This window comes from Canis aureus, chromosome 38 (genome assembly GCF_053574225.1).
Source record: "Canis aureus isolate CA01 chromosome 38, VMU_Caureus_v.1.0, whole genome shotgun sequence".
In the NCBI taxonomy this organism is placed as follows: domain Eukaryota; kingdom Metazoa; phylum Chordata; class Mammalia; order Carnivora; family Canidae; genus Canis; species Canis aureus.
Genome location: NC_135648.1, coordinates 7,137,687 through 7,159,841, shown reverse-complemented (window position 1 = coordinate 7,159,841; position 22,155 = coordinate 7,137,687). Strand labels below are relative to the sequence as shown.

General features: G+C 39.7%; 1 protein-coding gene, 1 non-coding gene and 1 pseudogene across 7 annotated transcripts in view; 2 read left to right on the top strand and 1 right to left on the bottom strand.

Annotated features, from left to right (window-relative positions):
* Positions 1-8,081: 8,081 nt before the first annotated feature.
* The window catches only part of TAF1A (TATA-box binding protein associated factor, RNA polymerase I subunit A), a 31,604-nt gene continuing 17,530 nt past the window's right edge, over positions 8,082-22,155 (bottom strand). For all 6 annotated transcript variants that reach the window (XM_077886953.1, XM_077886956.1, XM_077886954.1 and 3 more), the window contains 6 exons: positions 19,420-19,550; positions 17,932-18,090; positions 14,371-14,437; positions 13,531-13,654; positions 11,111-11,265; positions 8,082-8,546 (listed from right to left, as the gene is read on the bottom strand). In XM_077886953.1, coding sequence (XP_077743079.1) covers positions 8,434-8,546; positions 11,111-11,265; positions 13,531-13,654; positions 14,371-14,437; positions 17,932-18,090; positions 19,420-19,550 — 749 coding nt within the window. In that variant the 3' untranslated portion in view covers positions 8,082-8,433. The remainder of the gene's footprint in view (positions 8,547-11,110; positions 11,266-13,530; positions 13,655-14,370; positions 14,438-17,931; positions 18,091-19,419; positions 19,551-22,155) is intronic.
* Positions 11,301-12,901, top strand: LOC144307351 (small ribosomal subunit protein uS17 pseudogene; annotated as a pseudogene).
* On the top strand, positions 21,652-21,755 carry LOC144307467 (U6 spliceosomal RNA). Its single transcript, XR_013374346.1, has one exon. It is a non-coding gene; the product is annotated as a U6 spliceosomal RNA (small nuclear RNA).

The window sequence follows — 22,155 nt, the reverse complement described above, 5'->3', positions numbered from 1 at the left end:
CCTCACAATGCTTTGGGTTACAAAGGCCCCAAATGGCTCTTAAAATACAAACAAACAACATTTTTATAACTAAGGGAAAAGTCTGGAGGATTTAGTCATTAAGAATAATTGACAACACATCCCTGCTCTCCTATTTGTACTGCTCAATATCATCCCTACGTGAATATTGCTTTTTAAATGTAATACAGCACCCATGAGTCACTGGTGACTCTCCTGTTTCCATGGGATTGTTTGCTGAAAGGTTAGATAATGTCATCACTCTAGAAGCCTTGGGCAGGAGGAGTCACAAACAGCCTGCAGATTGACGTTCCATGGCCTTCTCAGAAAGGTCCTGTGAGGCATAAGAATGACTGCATTCTCTCCTTCCATGTGGGACCTGAAAGTATTTTTAGATGTTTTTTTTAAACATGTTATTTGAGAGGGGGAAAACATGAGCCGGGGGAGGGGCAGTGGGAGGAGCAGACTCCCCACTGAGCGGGGAGCCAGACGCAGGGCTGGATCCCAGGACCCCAAGATCATGACCTGAGCTGAAGGCAGATGCTTCACCGACTGACTGAGCCACTCAGGTGCCCCTCTTTTAGATTTTATTGACATTTATGTCTGTTTTCCCTTTGCCACAAAAAATGAGTTCAAAAGGAATGCTTCCTTCTTGGAAAATAATTCTTAATGATTGTGTTTAAAGAATTAGGGAGGCCCCGGGGGGCTCAGAGGGTGAGCGGTCTGCCTTCAGCCCAGGGTGTGATCCTGGGGACCCGGGATCGAGTCCCACATCGGGCTCCCTGCATGGAACCTGCTTCTCTCTCTGCCTGTGTCTCTGCCTCTCTCTCTCTCTCTCTTTATCTCTCTTTGGCTTTCTCATGAATAAATAAAATCTTAAAAAAAAAAAAAAAGAATTATACAGCACAGGGGAGCCTGGTTGCCTCAGTCGGTTGAGCACCAGACTCTTGGTTTCAGCTCAGGTCATGATCTCACGGGTTGTGGGATTGAGCCCTTTGTCTGGCTCTTGTCTCTGGCTCAGGGGTCGGCTCCCGGCTCCCCAGGGAATCTGGTTGTCTTCCTCTCTCCGTAATAAATAAATAAAATTTAAAAACCAAAAACAACCCAATCCTAAAAAAAAAAAAAAAAAAAAAATACAGCATAGCACTAAAAAAACAAAACAAAATATTAGACATAATAATTTCTATCCACCCAGGACATGTAAATTCAAATCAGATCTTCTTGTTTTAGGCAAAAAGGGATTTCAAAATTAGCAGGAAAACATCAGCAAGCAGGTCCCATCAGACACAGTGATGGCATAAATTTCTGACTATTAAGAGATGCAACATTTCAGGTGGGACTACATAATATTTTAGATATAATTACATAATACATGTGATTTTAAGTTTTTTTTTTTTAATTCATGAGAGATGGAGAGGGAGAGAGAGAGAGAGAGACAGAGACACAGGCAGAGGGAGAAGCAGGCTCCATGCAGGGAGCCCCACGCAGGACTCGATCCCAGGACTCTAGGATTATGCCCTGGGCCAAAGGCAGGCACCAAACCGCTGAGCCACCCAGGGATCCCCAATACATGTGATTATATAATAATCATGCAGTTACTAATTTTACCACGGATATGTTATTATCATGCTCAAAGCGTTATGCTGAAAGAGGAATGTTTAACAGAAAACAGATGCACAAAATACACTTTTTCAAGGAGTTTGTGCTCTGAGAAGAAAGGTTAAAAATAAGAGTCCAAATAATACTAGGCAGATGATATTAGGATAACAATAAGGAACAAACTTGCCACTAGAAATCCCTCGAAGGGAAAGATGGCATCAGGCTGGAGTGGCTAAGAAAATCCTAATAAGGGTTGCCCAGGGTGTTCAGATGAGGTACAGGTGGAGAACAGGAAACAAGTTTTGGCTGTTAGATGAACTTAGAAGTCTGGAGCTACAAGCTAGGACCAGACTGGGTATCTGAAATCACTTGAGCTCCAACCTTGGAGCCCAACATGGAACTCAAACTCACAACCTTGAGATACAGAGTCACATGCTCTACCAACTGAGCCAGCCAGGCACCCCAAATAGATGAATTTTTAAAAATGAACTTATTAGGAGATGCTAGCTCTAGGATTTGTAGGTCACATCCATCAAGGGTCTGCTTATTTTTGAAATATTTAAAATATATTCTAATTAAATCCAGCAGAAAAAGCCCTTGTGCTTTTTTGGATGCACAAGGCATGGATGCATCCATGGATAAATAACTCAATCCAGATAGGCCACTTACCCCTTCATTAAAGAATGATCTGGTTTTGTATTCATTTCTTAGTTTCTTTACCTTTTTTTTGTTCATAGTAAATATTACCACTTACTGAGAGAAAAACAATACACCAAGACTCATGCTAAATATTCTTTGCCTTTCCTCAGATCACCTCATTACAGCATAAACCTGAGGCTAAATTACAGCACAAACTTGAGGTGCTTTGTTTGAATCCAGACCTTTCTGACTCCATAAAGCTTGCTGATTATTTTTTTTGGTTGGTTCTTTTTGCTAAGCGTCATTGATAAAATTCAGACAACATACAACTGACTCATTTCGTGCATGCTTTTTAGTATATTCAAGAGTGAATTGTGCAACCATCACCCCAAATTGGGGATATTTTTCATCACCCCAAAAGAAGCCCTGTACCCTTTGGTATCACTCCCACCTCTTCTTTCCGCCTACCCCCCACCCCCCTCCATCCTAGGCAACCACTAATCTACTTTCTTCATCTTTGTAGACTTGCTTATTCTGGACATTTCCTATAAATGGAATCATATATTGTATAGTCCTTTTTATTGTTTAAAGTGACCTGAAGTAGGGATGCCCAGGTGGCTCAGTGTTAAGCGTCTGCCTTCAGCCCAGGGCATGATCCTAGAGACCCAGGATCGAGTCCCACATTGGGTTACCTGCATGGAGACTGCTTCTCCCTCTGCTTCTGCTGTGTCTCTGCCTCTCTCTGTGTCTCTCTCATGAATAAATAAAGAAAATCTTAAAAAATAATAATAAATAAAATAAAGTGACCTGAATTGCACAGGATGGGATAAATCACAATCCCTGGCTCATAATTCACTGTCAACATTAGTCCATGAAGAGCTTGCTGCTTAATTAAGAAACTAGACCACAGGGGATCCCTGGGTGGCTCAGCGATTTAGCACCTGCCTTTGGCCCAGGGCACGATTCTGCAGTCCCGGGATCGAGTCCCACGTCAGGCTCCCGGCATGGAGCCTGCTTCTTCCTCCTCCTGTGTCTCTGCCTCTCTCTCTCTCTATGTCTATCATAAATAAATAAATAAATAAATAAATAAATAAATAAATAAATAAATAAATCTTAAAAAATTAAAATAAAATAAAATAAAACCAAAAAAATATTAAAAAAAAAAAAGAAACTAGACCACTATCAGTAACTCACGTCCCTACTGTGTTTCTCTGCCATCCTACGGCTCTGCTTCTCCCATTCAGAGGTAAGTACTTGTGTTCACTCTTCTCTGGTTTTTTATATGCAGTTTCATCACAACCTGTATGCATTTACAAATATTTTAGTCATTAGTTTGAACGTTATGAAGTCTGATCTCTACGTAGCCACAAAGTAGTAAGTTGGGACTCCCTTCTTTCACTTGGTATGTTACTGAGACCCACCTATGTTGGTGTATAAATCTATGGTTTATTCATTTTTCTTTACATGATTCTACCACAATTTATCCAGTCACACACCAATGGACATTTGTGGGTTTTTTTCTAGTTTTTCCATTATGAACAGTGCGACTGTCCCTTGGCATACATGTACAAGCATTTCTCAAGTGAATACTCAGGGAGAGTATTAGAAAATGGTAAAGAAAGTGTTCCCTAAAACAATTTTCCCCCCACAATTTCCCCCTTTTTATTGATTTCTGACATCAACACACTAAACGTACTAAACATGGGTATGGGGATCCCTGGGTGGCGCAGCGGTTTGGCGCCTGCCTTTGGCCCAGGGCGCGATCCTGGAGACCCGGGATCGAATCCCACATCGGGCTTCCGGTGCATGGAGCCTGCTTCTCCCTCTGCCTATGTCTCTGCCTCTCTCTCTTTCTCTCTCTGTAACTATCATAAATAAATAAAAATTAAAAAAATAAATAAATAAACATGGGTATGGGGATGCGTGGGTGGCTCAGCGGTTGAGTGTCTGCCTTAGGCCCAGGGTGTGATCTTGGAGTCCCCGGATCAAGTCCCGCATCAGGCTCTGCGTGGGAACCCTGCCTCTCCCTCTGCCTGTGTCTCTGACTCTCTCTCTGTGTCTCTCATGAATAAATAGAATGTTTAAAAAAAGAAACAAAACAAACGTGGGTAAGTACACTCTACTTCAGAGGACAACAGCGTTCTAGAACCAAGTAAGCACTGGCTCACAACATGCTTGCCGATTCCAGTCCTCCAACAGCACTTTATTTTTCTTCTAGCATCGATTCTTCAGTTTCAATACTGCAGCAGCAAATCATTCCTCAGATAAAGAAAACTGAGATCCGTATTTTCAAACATCTTAAGAGAACTAGAGATAGGTTAGTGACTACAATATTTTATATCTCACCAGCCATGTACAAGAGACCCTGTGGATCCACATCCTCCTGAACCTTAGTATCTTACTTTTTGCTAGTTGAATGGGTCTGAACTGGCAGTCCACTACACTCTTGATTTGCATTTCCCTGAATTAAGTACTTATGGTCCATGTTTGCCCTCTTCTGTGAAATACTTGTTCATGGGCTTTGCCCATTTCTTTCTATTTTGAATTTATCTTATTCTTTTGTCAGTTTACATGTTGCAAATACTTTTTTTTTTTAAATCTTTATTTATTTATGATAGTCACAGAGAGAGAAAGAGAGAGAGGCAGAGACATAGGCAGAGGGAGAAGCAGGCTCCATGCACCAGGAGCCCGACGTGGGACTCAATCCCGGGTCTCCAGGATCGCGCCCTGGGCCAAAGGCAGGCGCCAAACCGCTGCGCCACCCAGGGATCCCTTTTTTTTTAAAACCAATCTCTATACCCAAAGTGGAGCTCAAACTTACAACCCGGAAATTAAGAATCACATGCTCTACTGACTGAGCCAGCCAGGTGACCCACAGATACTTCTTTTAATAGACTGTATTTAATTTTCTTAAAGGTAACATTTGATAGGCAAAAAGTCCTAATTTTAATTTAGTTAGTTTACATATCATTTAATCTAGATAGAATATATGGGACAACTGTTTTTAAGGTAGTGGACAGACAACACAAGACAGGGATTACTGAAGTGAATCTTTTTTTTTTTTTTTTTAAGATTTTATTTATCATGAGAGACACAAAGAGAAGCAGACATAGGCAGATGAAGAAGCAAGCTCCCTGTGGGGAGCCCGATGTGGGACTCAATCCTGATCCCAGGAGTCCAGGATCACATCCTGGGCTGAAGGCAGGCACCAAACCACTGAGTCACCCAGGCGTCCCTGAAGTGAATCTCTTAAAATAAGTTCTACAATAGCCTAACTTCCCTATCTCAGGACAACTTCTCATGAGCAGTGCATGGAGGCGGAGTCCAAGCAAAGCATGGCAATCCCACGAAGCTGGTGAGCCCAAGATCAGAGTTTGGGGCAGCTGAGCGAGGAGAGAACTATGCAGATTGAGTAATCTCAAATATGTGTGAAGCCCGCCAGTCCATGCTTAATGGCTAGATGGTACACAGACTGAAAGATGGGTATGTTTTCATGGGAAGTATTAACTCAACTATTATACAATTTCTATATTTCAGAGGTTTCTAGGAGAAAACAAGATTTTAAATTATCTTTATTTAGTTCCTGTTATTTAGTGTTTAAAGACCAATCATGATGGATGGTCACTTAAGATTTGTTAAGTAGGAATTACTCCTAGGCATTCATTATATCTTTCATTATTCAAAGCAATCCAATGAGATAAATTCTACTCTCCCTCACCTGCAAGTAAACGAACTATGAAAGCTCAGTAACCTGCCCAAGAAGTCACAGAACTACCTAATGATAAACCCAGAATTCAAGCCTAACAGTCTCCCGAGGCCTCCCACTTGGCACAGGCACCCCAAGATACCACTCCCTATGACACAGGCAGACTAGGTCAGTATGTTCCATGAATTTTCATTTAGTTCTACTCATTATTTAATGAGCTAGAAATTGGTAAATAGGTAGGGGCTGACAATAGATTATCAAGCCCAGATAATATACTATTAAAAAAGACAAATGTACAAAGTCAAGGTAACAATGTAGTAATTTAATAAGAGGCTGTATAGGGAGGGACCAGTGAGGATACAGAGAGGGAACCTACCAAGCCTGGCAGGGAGGACAGGTTTTGCTTGAGCTGACAGGCTCTGGGTTATGAACCCCCCTCTATTGTTTTCCTTGCTCCCTAGCTCAGTGCTCTGCAGGCTATAAACATTAAGTGAGGAGGAGGTACAGATAGGACAGAGACAGTGTGATCTTTCGAATCCACATCAGGCTGAGGTCCTGGTGCGAACCCACATCAGGCTGAGGTCCTGGGTCAAGTCACTTAATCTGTGAGACCCCCCACTTTCTTTCTAGATAAAATAGGGCTAATTCATAGAACTGTGGTGATACTAAGACGAAATGTAAAGCCCAAGGTACTTGATCAGCTTCAGCCATTATTATTCATGAAACTGACTTTAGTGGACCTCAAACAAATTTCACAGCTGATTTACACTGCTCTGCCTAATGAAATTTGACCATTTGATATAAAAACTATAGGAAACTAAGCTTTCCGTAGACACCAAGAATCGTATCTACTCATTTCTCTTTCATTCCCACCTCCATTTGCCAGAGATCATGAGAACTCATAAATCCTATCTAATAGCTTTTGACTAAAGGTTTCAGGGAGCAGATGCCCTGACAAACTCAGCCTGTGGTTTGAGATTTTGTCCACATTGTCTGGGGATTTCATTCCCAGTGCTGGTCTTCTACAGAACTTACATAATCCACTCACCAACTCCCAGCAGTAAAGCTGGCCCTACTCATGTGGTAGCTGAACCTGGCTTACGTTAGTCTGCAGGGAACCTACCAGTTTCATATGTATATTATAAGGATGAGTGGTTATTTGTTGATAGTCATCTCACTAAGTACAAAATACTAAATCAAATTATTGACAAAGCATCACTCGTCCCTCAATTTTCTTGCAGATGGTTTCTAATTAGAGAGAACATAAGCAACAGGGAAAATGGGTGGTTTGTCATCTACATACAGGAGTTGCTCTAAGGCTAATGGGCCTTCCTGGAACTCAAATACAAGTTATCTGCACCATAAAGGTGTAAGAGCTGAGACAGTCTGGAAGAAGCACTCGCTCTACTAGTTACCACAACGTACTATAAAGCTCCGGCTTCTATTCCAGGAAGGCCGTTCCTGGCTTTTGCAGCACGCTTTCCCACTGGGCTGACTGGGTGACCTGGGGACACTATTTCACTGGCACAATCTCCTCCACTGCCCAGCTGCCTACTGCCACATCCCAGGTTCCAAAAGAAAGGTGAGGGACACAGGATTCAAGGCATGTCTTAGATTATTGCTGTGCCCAGCAAAACAACAACAAACTAGAGCCCTTTGAAGTTAGGCCACCCCTCTACTGTCTCTGACCCAAATGAGTCTTCTAGAGTCAAAGGTAGCTCTCTGGCAGAAGGTCACTTGGCCCCAAACTGCCATGTCTTAATATCAAATAAGAAAGAGGAGTCCTTTAATTCCTTCTCTGTTCCCAAAATTCCTTGACAGGACTCATGACCAATATATATACATTTTTAAAGATTTATCTATTGGAGAAAGAGAGTGTGTGCACTTGCATGCACCTGCAAATGGGGGAGGGGACAGAGGGAGAGGGAGAGGGAGAGGGAGAGAAGAAGACTCCCCTGCTGAGCACTGAGCCTGCTGAGGGGCTCGATGTCACGACCCTGAGATCATGACCTGGGCGGAACCAAAATCAAGAGCTGGGCACTCAACCAATGGAGCCGCCCAGACACCCCTCAATGTATTCTTTATGAAGGTAAACCTAACACAGATCATTCAGAATCTCAAAAAAAGAATACAGATTCACTTAATACTACAAGTTATGTTTTATTACATAAGAGAAGCAAATTATCTGGAAATGGCAATAACTGCTCTGTAACTGTATTCTCTGATTAAACAAATATATTTCTTACGTGGGAGTTATTCTTTAATAAATATATTTCACAGTACAAAAAAAAGAAAAATGTATTTACAAAGGACAAAGGCGGTGAGACTGTTTCTTTAGCTACAATTATAATAAAATATAGAAAAATATAAAAATAACTTTTTTGTAGCCATATAAACGACCTCCTAGAAACATCCAGTAAATAAATGCACTCAATAATTACCCCCAGAGCTACTATTCTGTGGCTATCATCTGAGATAACTAATATTCAAGATCACAGTCCGGGATTTGCAATACTGTATTTTTTCACTGATTTCTTTATCCGCTTAATTTTTTTCTTTATGACTTGATCATCTTGCTTGGAAATATATCGAAAATACCTGCAACCTAAAAAACAAAACAAAGCAAAATAAATGGTAAGTTTCACTACTTTTCAATTCTTCAAGTAGATTTCTACACTTTAAAAATTTTGCTTCAACTCTGGCACACCAATGATCATGAAAATGGGGGGATCTGTATTATGTATACCAACATGTTCTAAACACACTCTAAGAGCTGTTCCAGTGAAATGTACGCTTCCTATATATGAAAATGTTTCTGATCCGTCATGATTAGAGCATATACCTCCACTGGTTTTCCACCTGCCTCCCAAGCCCTGGTGATATGAGTATTATACACACATTCATATATTATATGAGCCCTCCCCCAAAAGCAAACAACTGCAGCTTCTCTTTCAATGTTAGCTCGTCACACAGCCAAAGAGGCATCTGTAACAATAAGAAAGTTCTCTATAAGGAAACCTCGATGTGAAGGATCAGAATAAACAACTCACAGGTCAGAAGAGAGCAGAACCTAGTCATTCTAGCACCTAGCAGAGCAGCTGGGTGGTGAGCGTGCAGCTCTGACCAGGGCGCCTAGTGCTCATCAGAAGTTCTACCTGCTTTTCATAATCTTACAACGCTAAGCGGATCACTGGTTAAATATTTCAGAGATGAATCAAATTTCTGTTAAAAAAAATGTAAACTGGGTATTACAAGCGATTTTTTTTATATTTGATAAATGAACGAGACCATAAATCACATAAGAAAAACTAATTTCATCATAATCTCAGCATGTATAAATCCATCTTCTCTGGGAAATTGCTAGGACATATACTGTACCTACTAACCATTTTTATTATCCCTGAAAACAGTGTGCCAGAGTCACTAAAATTTCATTAGCTAGGAAGCAGTGGTGTCTGTGGTGTTAATATTATAACCTGTATTTCTAAATACATCTCTACTACTTTAGCATAAATAAAATGCTTTGTACCCAGACCTCTGCTTCTATCTAGAATACAGAAAGATGAAAAGAACTTCGCTCCCACCTAACACAGAGAAAAAGCCAAGTAACTACGAACTCCTACCTCATCATGAGCCACCAGACCTCATGAAGTCTCGAGGGGTGGGACTGGCTTGTCTTAGAAGAGCATGGGAAGAAAGGCAGGTACCATGCCCTACTCTTAGCATGAAGCAAAGGCAGGCCATGACCAGAATTTGAATCCTGTGATTTAAAGAGGGTAACCAGAGCCCAGACAAAACCCAGCTCAACTCCTGAACGGACTGACTCAACCAACACTACAGCCCCAAAGAAGAGATGTACCCACTTTCAGGCATGATTATGCCTGATATTCATAGAGCAGTTTTGAATCTATGAAGCACTTTGATGTGATGCTCACGTGATGCTTACAAGAATCCTGTAAGCAACATGGACAGGTGTTAACAAACCCCACTCCCAGAGAAGGCTCCCAAAGGTTAACTGTTTGACCTAAGTGACAGGGAAAGGTGACAGAACCAGAAGATCAGCCCAGGTCTCCAGACTCTGCTCAAATACAAACACCTTTAGATATCTGTTAGATGCATCTACCCTGCTCCTAAGTGAGAAATCACCATCTGAATCCTATTTCTATTCCTTGGTGTGGGTTGAGAAATGTTACAACTGCTTTCATATTTAATTGTCCCTCTTAGAGGCCAGCATTTTATTAACCTTAGTAACCACCTGAAACACTCACTTGAGAATACTAATTCCACAATAATAGCACCCATATTTAAAACCACACTGAAGAATCTGTTTAGGATACTCTGAATTCACTAGCAACAGACTCCTTACTCATGGACACGGAGACATTCAGTTCATCTCTGAGCAGACCCAGCAGTGGTCCCATCTTTGTCCTCATATAGCAGTGGCACAATCAGAGTCTTAACAGCCAAAATAATCCACAAAGAAAAGATCAATTTCCCTTTGTTTTAAGAGGATTTTTAAGGGGCACATGGGTGGCTCAGTGGTTGAGCGTCTGCCTTCAGCTCAGGTCGTGATCCTGGGGTCCTGGGATGGACTCTTGTGTCAGGCTCCCCACAGGGAACCTGCTTCTCCCTCTGCCTGTGTCTCTGCCTCTCTCTGTGTCTCTCATGAATAAATAAATAAAATCTTTTTTTAAAAAAAGAGGATTTTTAAATAAATTAATAGGAAGTATACTTTTTTTACAGGAAGAAATGTTTCATCCAATAGGAACAGATAAGTATATATTATAGAGAGTGATTATAAAACAATGAAGTCCGGTAAAGGGTATTTTTCTATTTCTAATACTGTAAGGTAGACAATGTCAGGAAACTTTCTACATCGTTGTTGGGAAAACAGTCTGCATCCTCTGCCTTGATTGGCTGCTGAGGATACTCAAGTTACAGCATACAAACCAACCACCACAATCAACAAGACAAAATCACTGTTTCTAGCCTACGGACAGTCCTGACAAGCAGATCACCTGGCCAAACTCAAGATTCATTTTCCCATTTGCCAGTTATGTCTCCAGTCTCTAATGTCCTTGGGCTGTGGCATGAATGAATGGTCACAATTTGTAATTTCGAAATCATCCAAAAGCTGTGTCTAGATAAGAAGAAAACAAAAGCTGGTACCTTTTCCTAACAATATTCCAGCTACCAAAGCTTTCTCACAAGCCAAAGCTTTATCCTCTTTCCAATTGGTTTTTGCCCAAAAGAAGCTGAAGTGAAAGCCTGGCCACCAGTTTTTCCTGGAGTTCCATTCTTCTTGAACCCAAGCAAGGTGATTCCTAGAAAAGAAAAATATCAAAAGGGAAGGTCAATGATGGAGGGGAACCTATACTGCCAGAATCTGAACCTAAGAGTCTGTGAAGTCCTTTTTTCAGGCAGCTGAGAAGATGGCGGACAGACTGAGCGGGCCTACCAAAAGCAGTCAACCATTTTTCAAAATGAGAAGAGTGCTGCTTGGAGAAACTGGCAAGGAGAAGCTCCTACAATATTACAAAACATCAGTCTGGGCTTCAAGATGCCGAAGGAGGCCACAGATGGCACCTTTACTTACAAGAAATGCCCCTTTCCTGGTAATATCTCTGTCCAAGCACAGATTCTGTCTGGGGTGGTGGGTGACCAAGATGAAGATGCAGAGGGCCAGTATCATCTGCTGAGACTATGTCTACTACATCCAAAAGTGCCACCAATTAGAGAAACACCACAAGAACAAGTCCGTGTACTTGTCCCCCTGCTTTAGGGACGTCCCGATAGGTGACATGGTCACAGTGGGGGAGTGCCGACCCTTGAGCAAGACTGTGTGCTTCAATGTGCTCAAAGTCACCAAGGCCACCGGCACCAGGAAGCAGTTCAGAAATTCTGAGACTAGACAGACATTTGTCCACACCCTCAAAAGAAAACAGTTTATTTTCCCCAGTCAAAAAAAAAAAAAAAAAAAAGAATTTGTGGAAAGATGACAAGGAAGATGTTCTCAAAGTAATTTCTGAGTGCCACTATCCATGGTATGGCACATGCATGAAAGCAAATTCTTTTTAGTTCTCTTTGATTTCTGCTATCCATTTAAATAGCCAGTTGGATACACATAGTGATTAACAGCACACAGTCTGAACTCAAGATCCTGGATTCAAATCTCAGATCTTCCATTTACTACCTATGTGCTCCTGAGCAAGCTGCTTAACGTCTCTGAGCCTCAATTTCCATAGAGCTATTAACAGTACCCATCTCACAGCATTGTTATTAAACTGGCCCAAGAGGGGATCCCTGGGTGGCTCAGGGGTTTAGCGCCTGCCTTTGGCCCAGGGCGTGATCCTGGAGTCCCGGGATTGAGTCCTGGGATCGAGTCCTGCATTGGGCTCCCTGCATGGAGCCTGCTTCTCTCTCTGCTTGTGTCTCTGCCTCTATGTCTATCATGAATAAATAAATAAAATCTTAAAAAAAAACAAAACTGGTCCAAGAGTATAGGGGTCTCATGTAAAGCTCTTTGCATGTTGTCTGTACATAGTGACTGTTCAATAAATATTAGCTATTATGATTATTAAGTAACTTAAAAGTTACTTTAAAACCTTACTTTATATGCCACAAAGAATTCTACCACTCAAATTAAGATGCCATTATTACACAAATTGTTAACACACAGGTTTGACAGTTGAACCCAGACAACACTATGTGTTCGTCAATAATTTAATTGAGCAAATATTTATTAACACCCATGTTGACCCTGTGGCAGAACTTCCAGAGGTTAAAAAACTGAATAGTAAACTTCTCTGCCTTCACGAATCTTGCAGCTAGCTGGGGTTTATACGCTGCTGTAAATGTGGAAGGTGGTTTACAGTTACCACACCAAAAACATTTTATCAGCAGCATTCTTCCGTCTCCAAGATCAAGTCAGATCTGAAGCCTGACCCAAGTTCCCACTGACGAGGAAGCTTCTAACCAACTAAGATAGATATGATAAATGAAACTTAATTTTATGATCTCTCTTCTCTCAAAGTAAAAATGTCAAGGACCACTCCTGCTTTCACTTGCAATGTGACACTAATAATATTATGATCACAGCTATAGTTTTAGGTATCTAGCTCACAATGGACTTAACAAATATTCGCTGAATGAATAACCTACAAAGATCTTTGGGGCCCTCAAAGCCTCACTAAAAATTACTGAAAAACAGCTGGGAGAAAAGCTGCTTCCTATGTGGTCTTGTAAGATGACGACACACAGGTCACCAAGAGCTTTACAAAGAGTCTAGCGAAGACTGGGAATGACCGGTTTTTGCCACTATTTCCAACTTGAAAACATACATATTCCCTAGTACTTCAGCGGTAAGGTACAGTACTTATTTTGACAGCATAAAATATCTTAATAGAATTTTTGCATGTTTTACTTGGGACTGTATTTTCTTGCTTCTGATATACTCAGAACAGCTGAAGACACAGTTCAAGAAATCTAAAAACATAAGCAAAGAACTTAAACACTGAGAAATATTAGCTAAAATACTGGGAAATTTTATTGACACTGATCCAGGAATAAATACTGTGTCTTTTACTTACTCCATTAAAGTCTGTCTCAGATATTTTGCCAAATATTTCCAAGCAGTTATATTTTTCGTGCATCCAGCAAAATCTAAGACTCCAAATAATACCTCCAATGCCAGTTTACGGTGGTCTTCTTTGTCTGCAATGGGCAGAACAATTAAAGAGTTTACACGAGGTATTGAAGTGCACAAGGCTAAAAATACATATTCAGTTGATAAAATATTACTGAGTTGTAAGCCTTCTAGTTTGGTTAACAGTTTAAAATAATTCATTATGCTCATATTTTGCTGTGATAAATCTGAAAATTCAGTAACTTAGTCCCTGCTAATGAAAGTTAGAGTGGTGGGTCTGATTTCTAAATCATTCTACTATATTCTATTGAGGGAGGACATTATTTAAGGAACCGGCCCTGTTTGGGCATTTCATATATGTTCTCTTCTAACAGGAGACGGACTGACGTAGCCCGAGTACCACTGGACTTAAGCTGACTTCCTTCTATGAACAAGTATGTTCTTTTTTTATATTGAACTGAAATGCAATAGAGATTCAAAGGTGAATTATATAAATTGAAGCCATTTATCTTGTGCTAACTATTACCTAATTTCTATAGCATGGGTCAGCCAACTCTTCCTATAAAGGGACAGAAAGTAAACATTTCAGCTCTGTGAGCCATATGGTCTTTGTCACAACTACACAACTCTGCTGTTGTCGTGCAAAAGCAGCCATAGACAACACAAAAATGCTTCAATAGAACTCGATTTATAAAACAGGTGACGGGTGGATTTGCCCCACTGGACACAGTCTGCTAGTCTATAGCTTGTCTACACAAAGAGATATAAAACAAAAACTATTTACCTGATTTTCTCAGTAACCTATGAAATTCTAACATCAGTTTATGAGATGGTACAATCTGATACAAAATCTAAAAGAAAAAAATAATCATAATTTTGATACGTTATAAAAGCATTTCCCAAATTTCATTTTACTTTCAAATATAGTTCTTACTATCTAATAAACCCTCAGTAAATCAATCAAGGATTTAAAAAGATATCTTGCTTTTGTCCACCTTTAACTTGGGTACAGAAAGGTGTTCTAGGGGTGCCTGGGTGGCTTAAGTCGGTTAAGCATCTACCTTGGGCTCAGGTCATGATCCCAGTGTAGTGGTATCGAGCCCCATGTTGGGCTCCCTGTTCAGTGAGGAGTTTACCTCTCCCTCTGTGATCTCTCATTTTCGCTCTCAAATAAATAAGTAAAATCTTTAAAAGAAGAAAATCCCTGTTAATAACAAGATAGTCAGGGGGAGGGTAGGAGAAGTAGACAGGAACTTTTTATTTATTCCTTATACATTTTTATATTGTCTACCACATTAAAAACTTAATTTATTTGAGAAGCCTAGATAGAGGGCAAAAAAAAGGAAAGAAAGAATCAAAATCACAGAGAAAAGACAATAAATATTTATTGATCACAAAATGTCACAGGTTATTTATATAAATTAAAAAGCCCAAAAAAGGGATCCCTGGGTAGCTTAGCAGTTTGGCACCTGCCCTCGGCCCAGGGCATGATCCTGGAGTCCCGGGATCAAGTCCCACGTTGGGCTCCCTGCATGGAGCCTGTTTCTCCCCCTGCCTGTGTCTCTACCTCTCTCTCTGTGTCTCTCATGAATAAAAAAAAAGCCCAAAAAAGCAGGGGTGGCTACTTTGGAAGATTGTGTTCAGGAACACAGCCCAGTAAGAGTGTTCAAGAAAATATTTTCACCATTCTACCATTTATCATTTTACACAATAGGGAGAAATTAAAGGTTTTTAAAACCTTTTTATGGGGGATCCTTGGGTGGCTCAGCAGTTTAGCACCTGCCTTTGGCCCGGGGCGTGTCCTGGGTCCCGGGATCAAGTCCCACATCAGGCTCCCTTCATGGAACCTGCTTCTCCCTCTGCCTATGTCTCTGCTTCTCTTTCTCTCTCTCTCTCTCTCTGTCTCTCATTAATAAATAAAATCTTTAAAAAAAATTCTTATTCTTCTAAGAATAAGAAATACTATACACATACACACATATATTTCATTTTTCTTTATTTACTTATTTATTTGAGAGAGAGAGAGACAGAGCATGAGCATGAGCAGGGGGAGGAAGCAGTGGAAAGGGAGAAGCAGACTCCCTGCTAAGCAGAGAGCCCAATACAGGGCACGATTCCCAGGACCCTGAGATCATGACCTGAGCTGAAGGCAGATGTTTAACCAACTGGGCCACCCAGGCAACCCAAGAAAGACTATTTTTATGAATACATAAAACATGATTTAAAGTAAAATCATATTTTTCATTTCAATATATTTCTCATTAGAAATCAATTTATTCTGTCTGCTTGCTGGGCTCCTTTGACCTTAGAGTGAAATTATTTCCTACAAAATGAAAGATAAATTTTATTAATTTTATTAATTACTCTTTTAAGTGAAGATCAATCACAATCAATATACCAATATCAAAGAGTATTTTTAAACCTCAGTTCCTATGAAATCACATTTGTCTTATGATTTATAGAATTCTGCAGTAAATAAATTGTGTGTGCCATTCAACACACTCTTAAAAAGTTATACGCACTCATATAATCAGCACCCAGATCAAAAACTAGAACATTATCAGAACCATAATAGTCTTTAGTTAGTTTTGGAGAATTCTTAGCCTTTAGCTCTTCAAATATTGGTTCTGTGTATCTGCTTTTGCCCTGTTCTCCATCCTCTCCCTGGAACCTTAACCGAGTTCTCTGTACACCCTTTTATCCTTTCTGCTTTCTGGGCTTTGGCCTGATATTTTTTATACAGTTCATTTACCCCCTTCTGCTATGTTCAATCAGCTATCAAACCCATCTACTGAGTTCTTAATTTCAAACACTGCATTTTAAAATAGGAAAACGGAGATGAGCACTGGGTGTTATACTATATGTTGGCAAATTGAACTCCAATAAAAAAATATACAAAAGAAAGAGAAAAAAAGAAAACAGAAGTTCCCTAAATCCATTTTATCTTGAACCTAATTAAGTATTCAATATAGTTGTTTTCTGTTACATTTTTTTAAAGATATTATTTTTGCGTAATCTCTACACCCAATGTACGGCTCATACCCACGACCCTGAAATCAAGAGTCACAGGCTCTATCTACTGACTGAACCAGCAGGGCCCCTGTTACATTTTTTATTAAAATATTTTCAAAAATACCATTAGTGATTTACAATCTAAATTTAGGAAGTCACCAACTTGCTTTTTATTTTGTTAATAACTATACTCAATATTTTGTTGCAAAATGGGTAAAAATAAGTCTCGGACATTAAAATACCAACTTTAAAAATATTATCCAGTGAAATAAAGCCTGTTGAAAACTTTAAAATGTATAGTTTCCACATATGAAGTTTTGATAACATCAACTTTATAAATACATAAGTATACGTTAGAGCTAATGGAATCTTTTTTTAAGGCTTTATTTTTAAGTAATTTCTATACCCAGTGTCTGGCTCAAATTCACAACCCTAATACTCCACCAACTGAGCCAGCCAGGCACCCCAGCTAATGGACTTTTTAAAAGAAGACTGTTAGATAAGAATTTTTTGGGTAGCCCAGGTGGCTGTTTAATGCTGCCTTCAGCCCAGGGCGTGATCCTGGAGACCCGGGATCGAGACCCACATCGGGCTCCCTGCATGGAGCCTGCTTTTCCCTCTGTCTGTGTTTCTTTCTGTCTCCCTGTGTCTCTCATGAATAAATATATAAAGTCTTAAAAAAAATTTTTTTTTTTCCTGGGGCCCCAGGGGTGGCACAGTCGCCTAGGTATCTGACTCCTGATTTCAGCCTAGGTTGTGGTCTCAGAGTCGTGAGATTCAGCCCTACATCAGGCTCCACACAGGGAGAGATTCTTTCTCTCCCTACCCCCATTCCTTTTCTAAATAAATAAATAAAAATTAAAAAAAAATTTTAATGCATTCAAGTGTATATTTAAAATAAGTCTTACTATATGTAAATTAAATTTCAATAAAGCTGATTTTCAAAAAATATCAAAGCAGAACTTTCCCACAAGGGTGGCAAAGGGTTTCCAAAATTCTGACCCTTTGCTCTCAGGCTCACTTGGACAGAGTGGTAGAGAATGACAGTGGAGGGCCACCCAGAGCCCACAGCCTGCTCTGTCCACCTCAGGGCACACACACAGTCATTTTCTATGAATGCTAGAATTTGAAAGTTGGAAAGCATGACCTAAGGATGTTTCAAATTTTACTTTTTTTTTTTCTTTAGTAATCTCTACACCTAACACGGGGCTCAAATTCATGATCCTGAGATCAAGTGTTTCATGCTCCACCAACTGATCCAGCCAAGCAGCCCTAAGGATATTTTAAAGTAGATCCCCAACCCTGTTCAAACTTTGAAATGAACATTTTATACCTTAAGCACGCTTATCAGTTTCTCTCTCGGTGCCTTCTCTCTCTTTAGAAAGTTGTATAAGTAGATATGAGCATTTGGATTTGATGGGAACTTTTCATCATAGGCATAATTGGTGAGTACCTCTCGGGCTTCATCTCGATCTCCATAGAATTCCAGCATCTATATAAAATAAGTCATAAGGTCTTGGCTAAATTCTTGAAAACAACTGTATGAAAGATAACACACAACTTTCTTGAGGGGTACAAAAATTCATTAAAATGACAAACAGTACTTACTATAAAGGGAACAACAGTCATGCCAGTTTTTGCTTTCACCAGAATGTTACAACTTCTGTGGAACACAGATTACTTACAACAAAGGCCTACATGGGTTTCCATTTCTTCCTTACCACATTTTTGTTACTGAAAAATGCAGCAACTTCAACCTAGGAACTATTCCTATAAGAAATAAAGTCCTCCAAGCAGGGCACACTAGCAACTGAAAAAGACCACATGAAGCAACTGACCTCAGGCCCGACAAAACTGCAGCCACAAACGGAGTGCATGGGAACTAGAACCCCTCTCCTTTCGTTCCCATCCGTACGTGGGAATTCCAATTCACTGGCATGTGGTTTCAGAGATTATCTTTTGACAACATAAATATCATGGTAGCATTCATGAAACTTCCAGAAAGCCAATTATTTTGAAGGTTTATGCCTAGTGCCCCTGCCACAGCTCCCTGTCCTTTCACACGAACTCGGGGATGACACGGCAGCGCACTCTAAACTTCTTAAAAGCCATTAGTCTTCATCCCACAAATTATGACCTATTTTCAGATTTTTGGCCCCTGGTCTTCTCTATTCCACTAAATCATAAAATATCTCCCTGCTTTTCTTCTAAGTTTATTAAGAATTATATAGGATGAATATTTATAAACTATATTGCTATTTATAACTATTTGACCATGACACATTACCCAGTGGCGAAGGAAAAAAAAAAAATAGTAACATTTACAGTATATTAGTAAAATAAAAATTATTCAGACCAAAAAGAGACATAGTTTCTTTTTTTAATTTTTAAAACATTTTTGTTTATTTATTTATTTAAAGATTTTAATTTAGGCAATCTCTATACCCAACACGGGGCTTAAACTCACAACCCAGAGATTAAGAGTTGTATTCTCCACTGACTGAGCCAGCCAGGCGCCCCTCTCTCTTTTTTAAAAACAATTTTCTTGGGACGCCTGGGTGGTTCAGCAGCTGAACGTCTGCTTTTGGCCCAGGGCACGATCCCAGGGTCCCGGGTTCGAGTCCCACATCAGGCTCCCTGTGGGGATCCTGCCTGTGTCTCTGCCTCTCTCTGTAAGTCTCTCACGAATAAATAAATAAATCTTTTAAAAATAGAAAATTTAAAAAAAAAACAATTTTCTCCATTTAGTTGCCTTTTGATCAATAAAGATACGGTTTACAACAAAATGAAACTAAGAAAACTTTATACGAAGCCTACTTGCCTCTACATAACTCTTCACAAAAGGGTCCCAAACTCCAGGAGTTTGAATCAATGTACAAAGGTTTACAGACATCTTCCCGCTGTGGTTGAGCATATTCTGGAATGCTGTGTTGTAAGCATAATCCTCTTTATCTGTCCAAAGATAAAAGATTTTTCAAAGTTATTCAGTACTGAGGGCTTTGCTGACGGTAAAAGCAATCAACAAACTATCCACAAGGAAAGTTCAGGCTCCAATGGCTTTGCTAATAAATTCTAACAGAGACTTTTAAAGAATAATTTATAATATTAAATATTTAAAGAATAAAACTAATTCTTCACAAACTTTCCCCACTCCCCGCCCCCCAAAGGACAGAACGGGAGGAAGTGCACACACGGGGAAATTCAAGGATGAATCTAGCTGGTAGCTACGCTGATATTTGTTTTAAATTATTCATCTTATCACGCATTTGTTTTATATACTTTTTTGCGTGTTATGTTTCACACTATTAAAGGTTTAGAAGGAAAGTTAGTCCTTCAAAAGAGACAGCTAATAGAGCAGCCCAGATGGCTCAGCGGTTTAGCACTGCCTTCAGCCCAGGGTGTGATCCTGGAGACCCAGGATCGAGTCCCATGTAGGGCTCCCTGCATGCAGCCTGCTTCTCCTTCTGCCTGTGTCTCTGCCTCTCTCTCTGTCTCTGTGTCTCTCATGAATAAATAAATTAAAAAAAAAAAAAAAGAGACAGCTGATAGAAACAAAATTTTTTTATTTTTGGCCACTTTTTGGCCAAAAAAACCCAGCTCTCCCCTCCCATGAAAGGCACTGGTGTTCTCTTCCCAGAGGCTCAACTAAATAAATATAAATATGGATTTGGAAATGAAATCATAAAGGGAAAGTAGGTAAGGAACTATAAAGAAAGAGATTAAAAAAAAAAAAAAAGAAAAAAAAGCAGACCCCTGAGTCAGAATAAGTTGAGTGTGAATTTACCATGGAAGGGGGATTTCCAGTCACCAAGTGCATGAAACCCAAGCAGGACAGGCCATAGCCATGAGAAAAATCCCAAGCCAACACTGAGCATACATTCATGTGTTATGTTCTCATGAGTCTGGTTATACAGAACTAGTCCTAACCTTTTTCTCTTATTAAACAGACATTCAAGGTTAAAGATCATCTAAAGGGCTCCACACATTACTCCATCTTTATCTCTTGTTACAGAACAAAGTGTCAGCTGCAGAAAGGTACTGAATCATCTGCCCATGGAAGAGACAGTACAAATGCCATGTTCCAACTGCTTTAGTCATCAATGTTTGCTTGAGTTCTACCCAACCAGGTGTAAGAAAAAGGTAAATATTGATTTTAAAACTCATCCAATCAATTAATATCAACAAGCCAAAAAAAAATATATCAACAAGCCTTTTTTAAAAGAAATATTACACCAAGCATTATGGAAAGGTTAACAGAATGTTAACAGAAGACATGAGAGATCTGTGACCTCAGAAGACCAATTAATCTAGAAGAAATACAACATAAAATAGACATGAAAAAACTTGGATAATTAAAAAGAGAGAAAGAGCTGAACAATATGGGTTGAACATGCAGCTGACATATGAGGTTTGTGGCATGGAAATCACAGGTCTAATGAGTCCTGCAGGGCAGATGGCATTCTAGATGAGGAGGCAAGCTTATCATAAGATAGCATATCAGAAGTGTCCTGGGAGAGAGCCTACTCAGAGGGAAAGGAATTTTAAGATTAGTAAAGCTACATGCCCAGGAGACAGAGGAAATACTACTTATCAAACATAAGGTTAATATGGAATCACTGCTCATACTTATGACCCAATATATATAGGGACTGAGATTTGGATGGAGGATGAGAAAATGAAAAGGGTTCGTTCTAGAGATGCAATGGAGAAAAACTATACAAAACAAGGAAAATGCAGAGAATCAAATACAAATCTGTGGATAGAGGAGGATAACACCACCATGGGAAGTAAGAGAAAAGGAACTCTGTTTGAGAAATAAGGACACACAACCAATCTTGGTGTGGTCAATCAAGAAAACTGTTATGACCTTTGTATAGAAATAAAATAATTTTACCTTATCCTATTCTCTAAGCATGTTATTCTGATGAATAACATTATAAAGCAGGGGCACCTGGCTGGCTCAGTCAGAAGAGCATGAGACTCTTGATCTCAGGGTCATGGGTTCGAGCACCACAGTGAGTGCAGAGATTACTTAAAAATAAATAAACATCTTGTGCTCACTTCGGCAGCACATGTACTAAAATTGGAATGACACAGAGATTAGCATGGCCCCTGTACAAGGATGACATGCAAATAAATAAACATCATAAAAAAAAAATCATAAACTAAACTCCATTCTAAACTTATGGGAAGAAATACTTCTTATATGCAATATCTAATGAAACAAATTTGCAACCTTTCTTAGAAATAATTTTAAAAAGCAATAAATCTAAGATGGACTTAATTTATGAATTATCTAATTTATGTCTGAAAAGTTTGATAAAAACAGAAATACTACAAAGGATGATCAAGAATTTTACATCAGGGACGCCTGGAAGCTCAGCGGTTGTGCATCTGCCTTCAGCTCAGGGCGTGATCCCGGAATCTGGATCAAGTCCCACACTGGGGTCCCTGCGAGGAGCCTGCTTCTCCCTCTGCCTATGTCTCTGCCTCTCTCTCTCTCTCTCTGTGTGTGTGTGACTATCATAAATAAAAAAAAATAAAAAAAAAAAAGAAA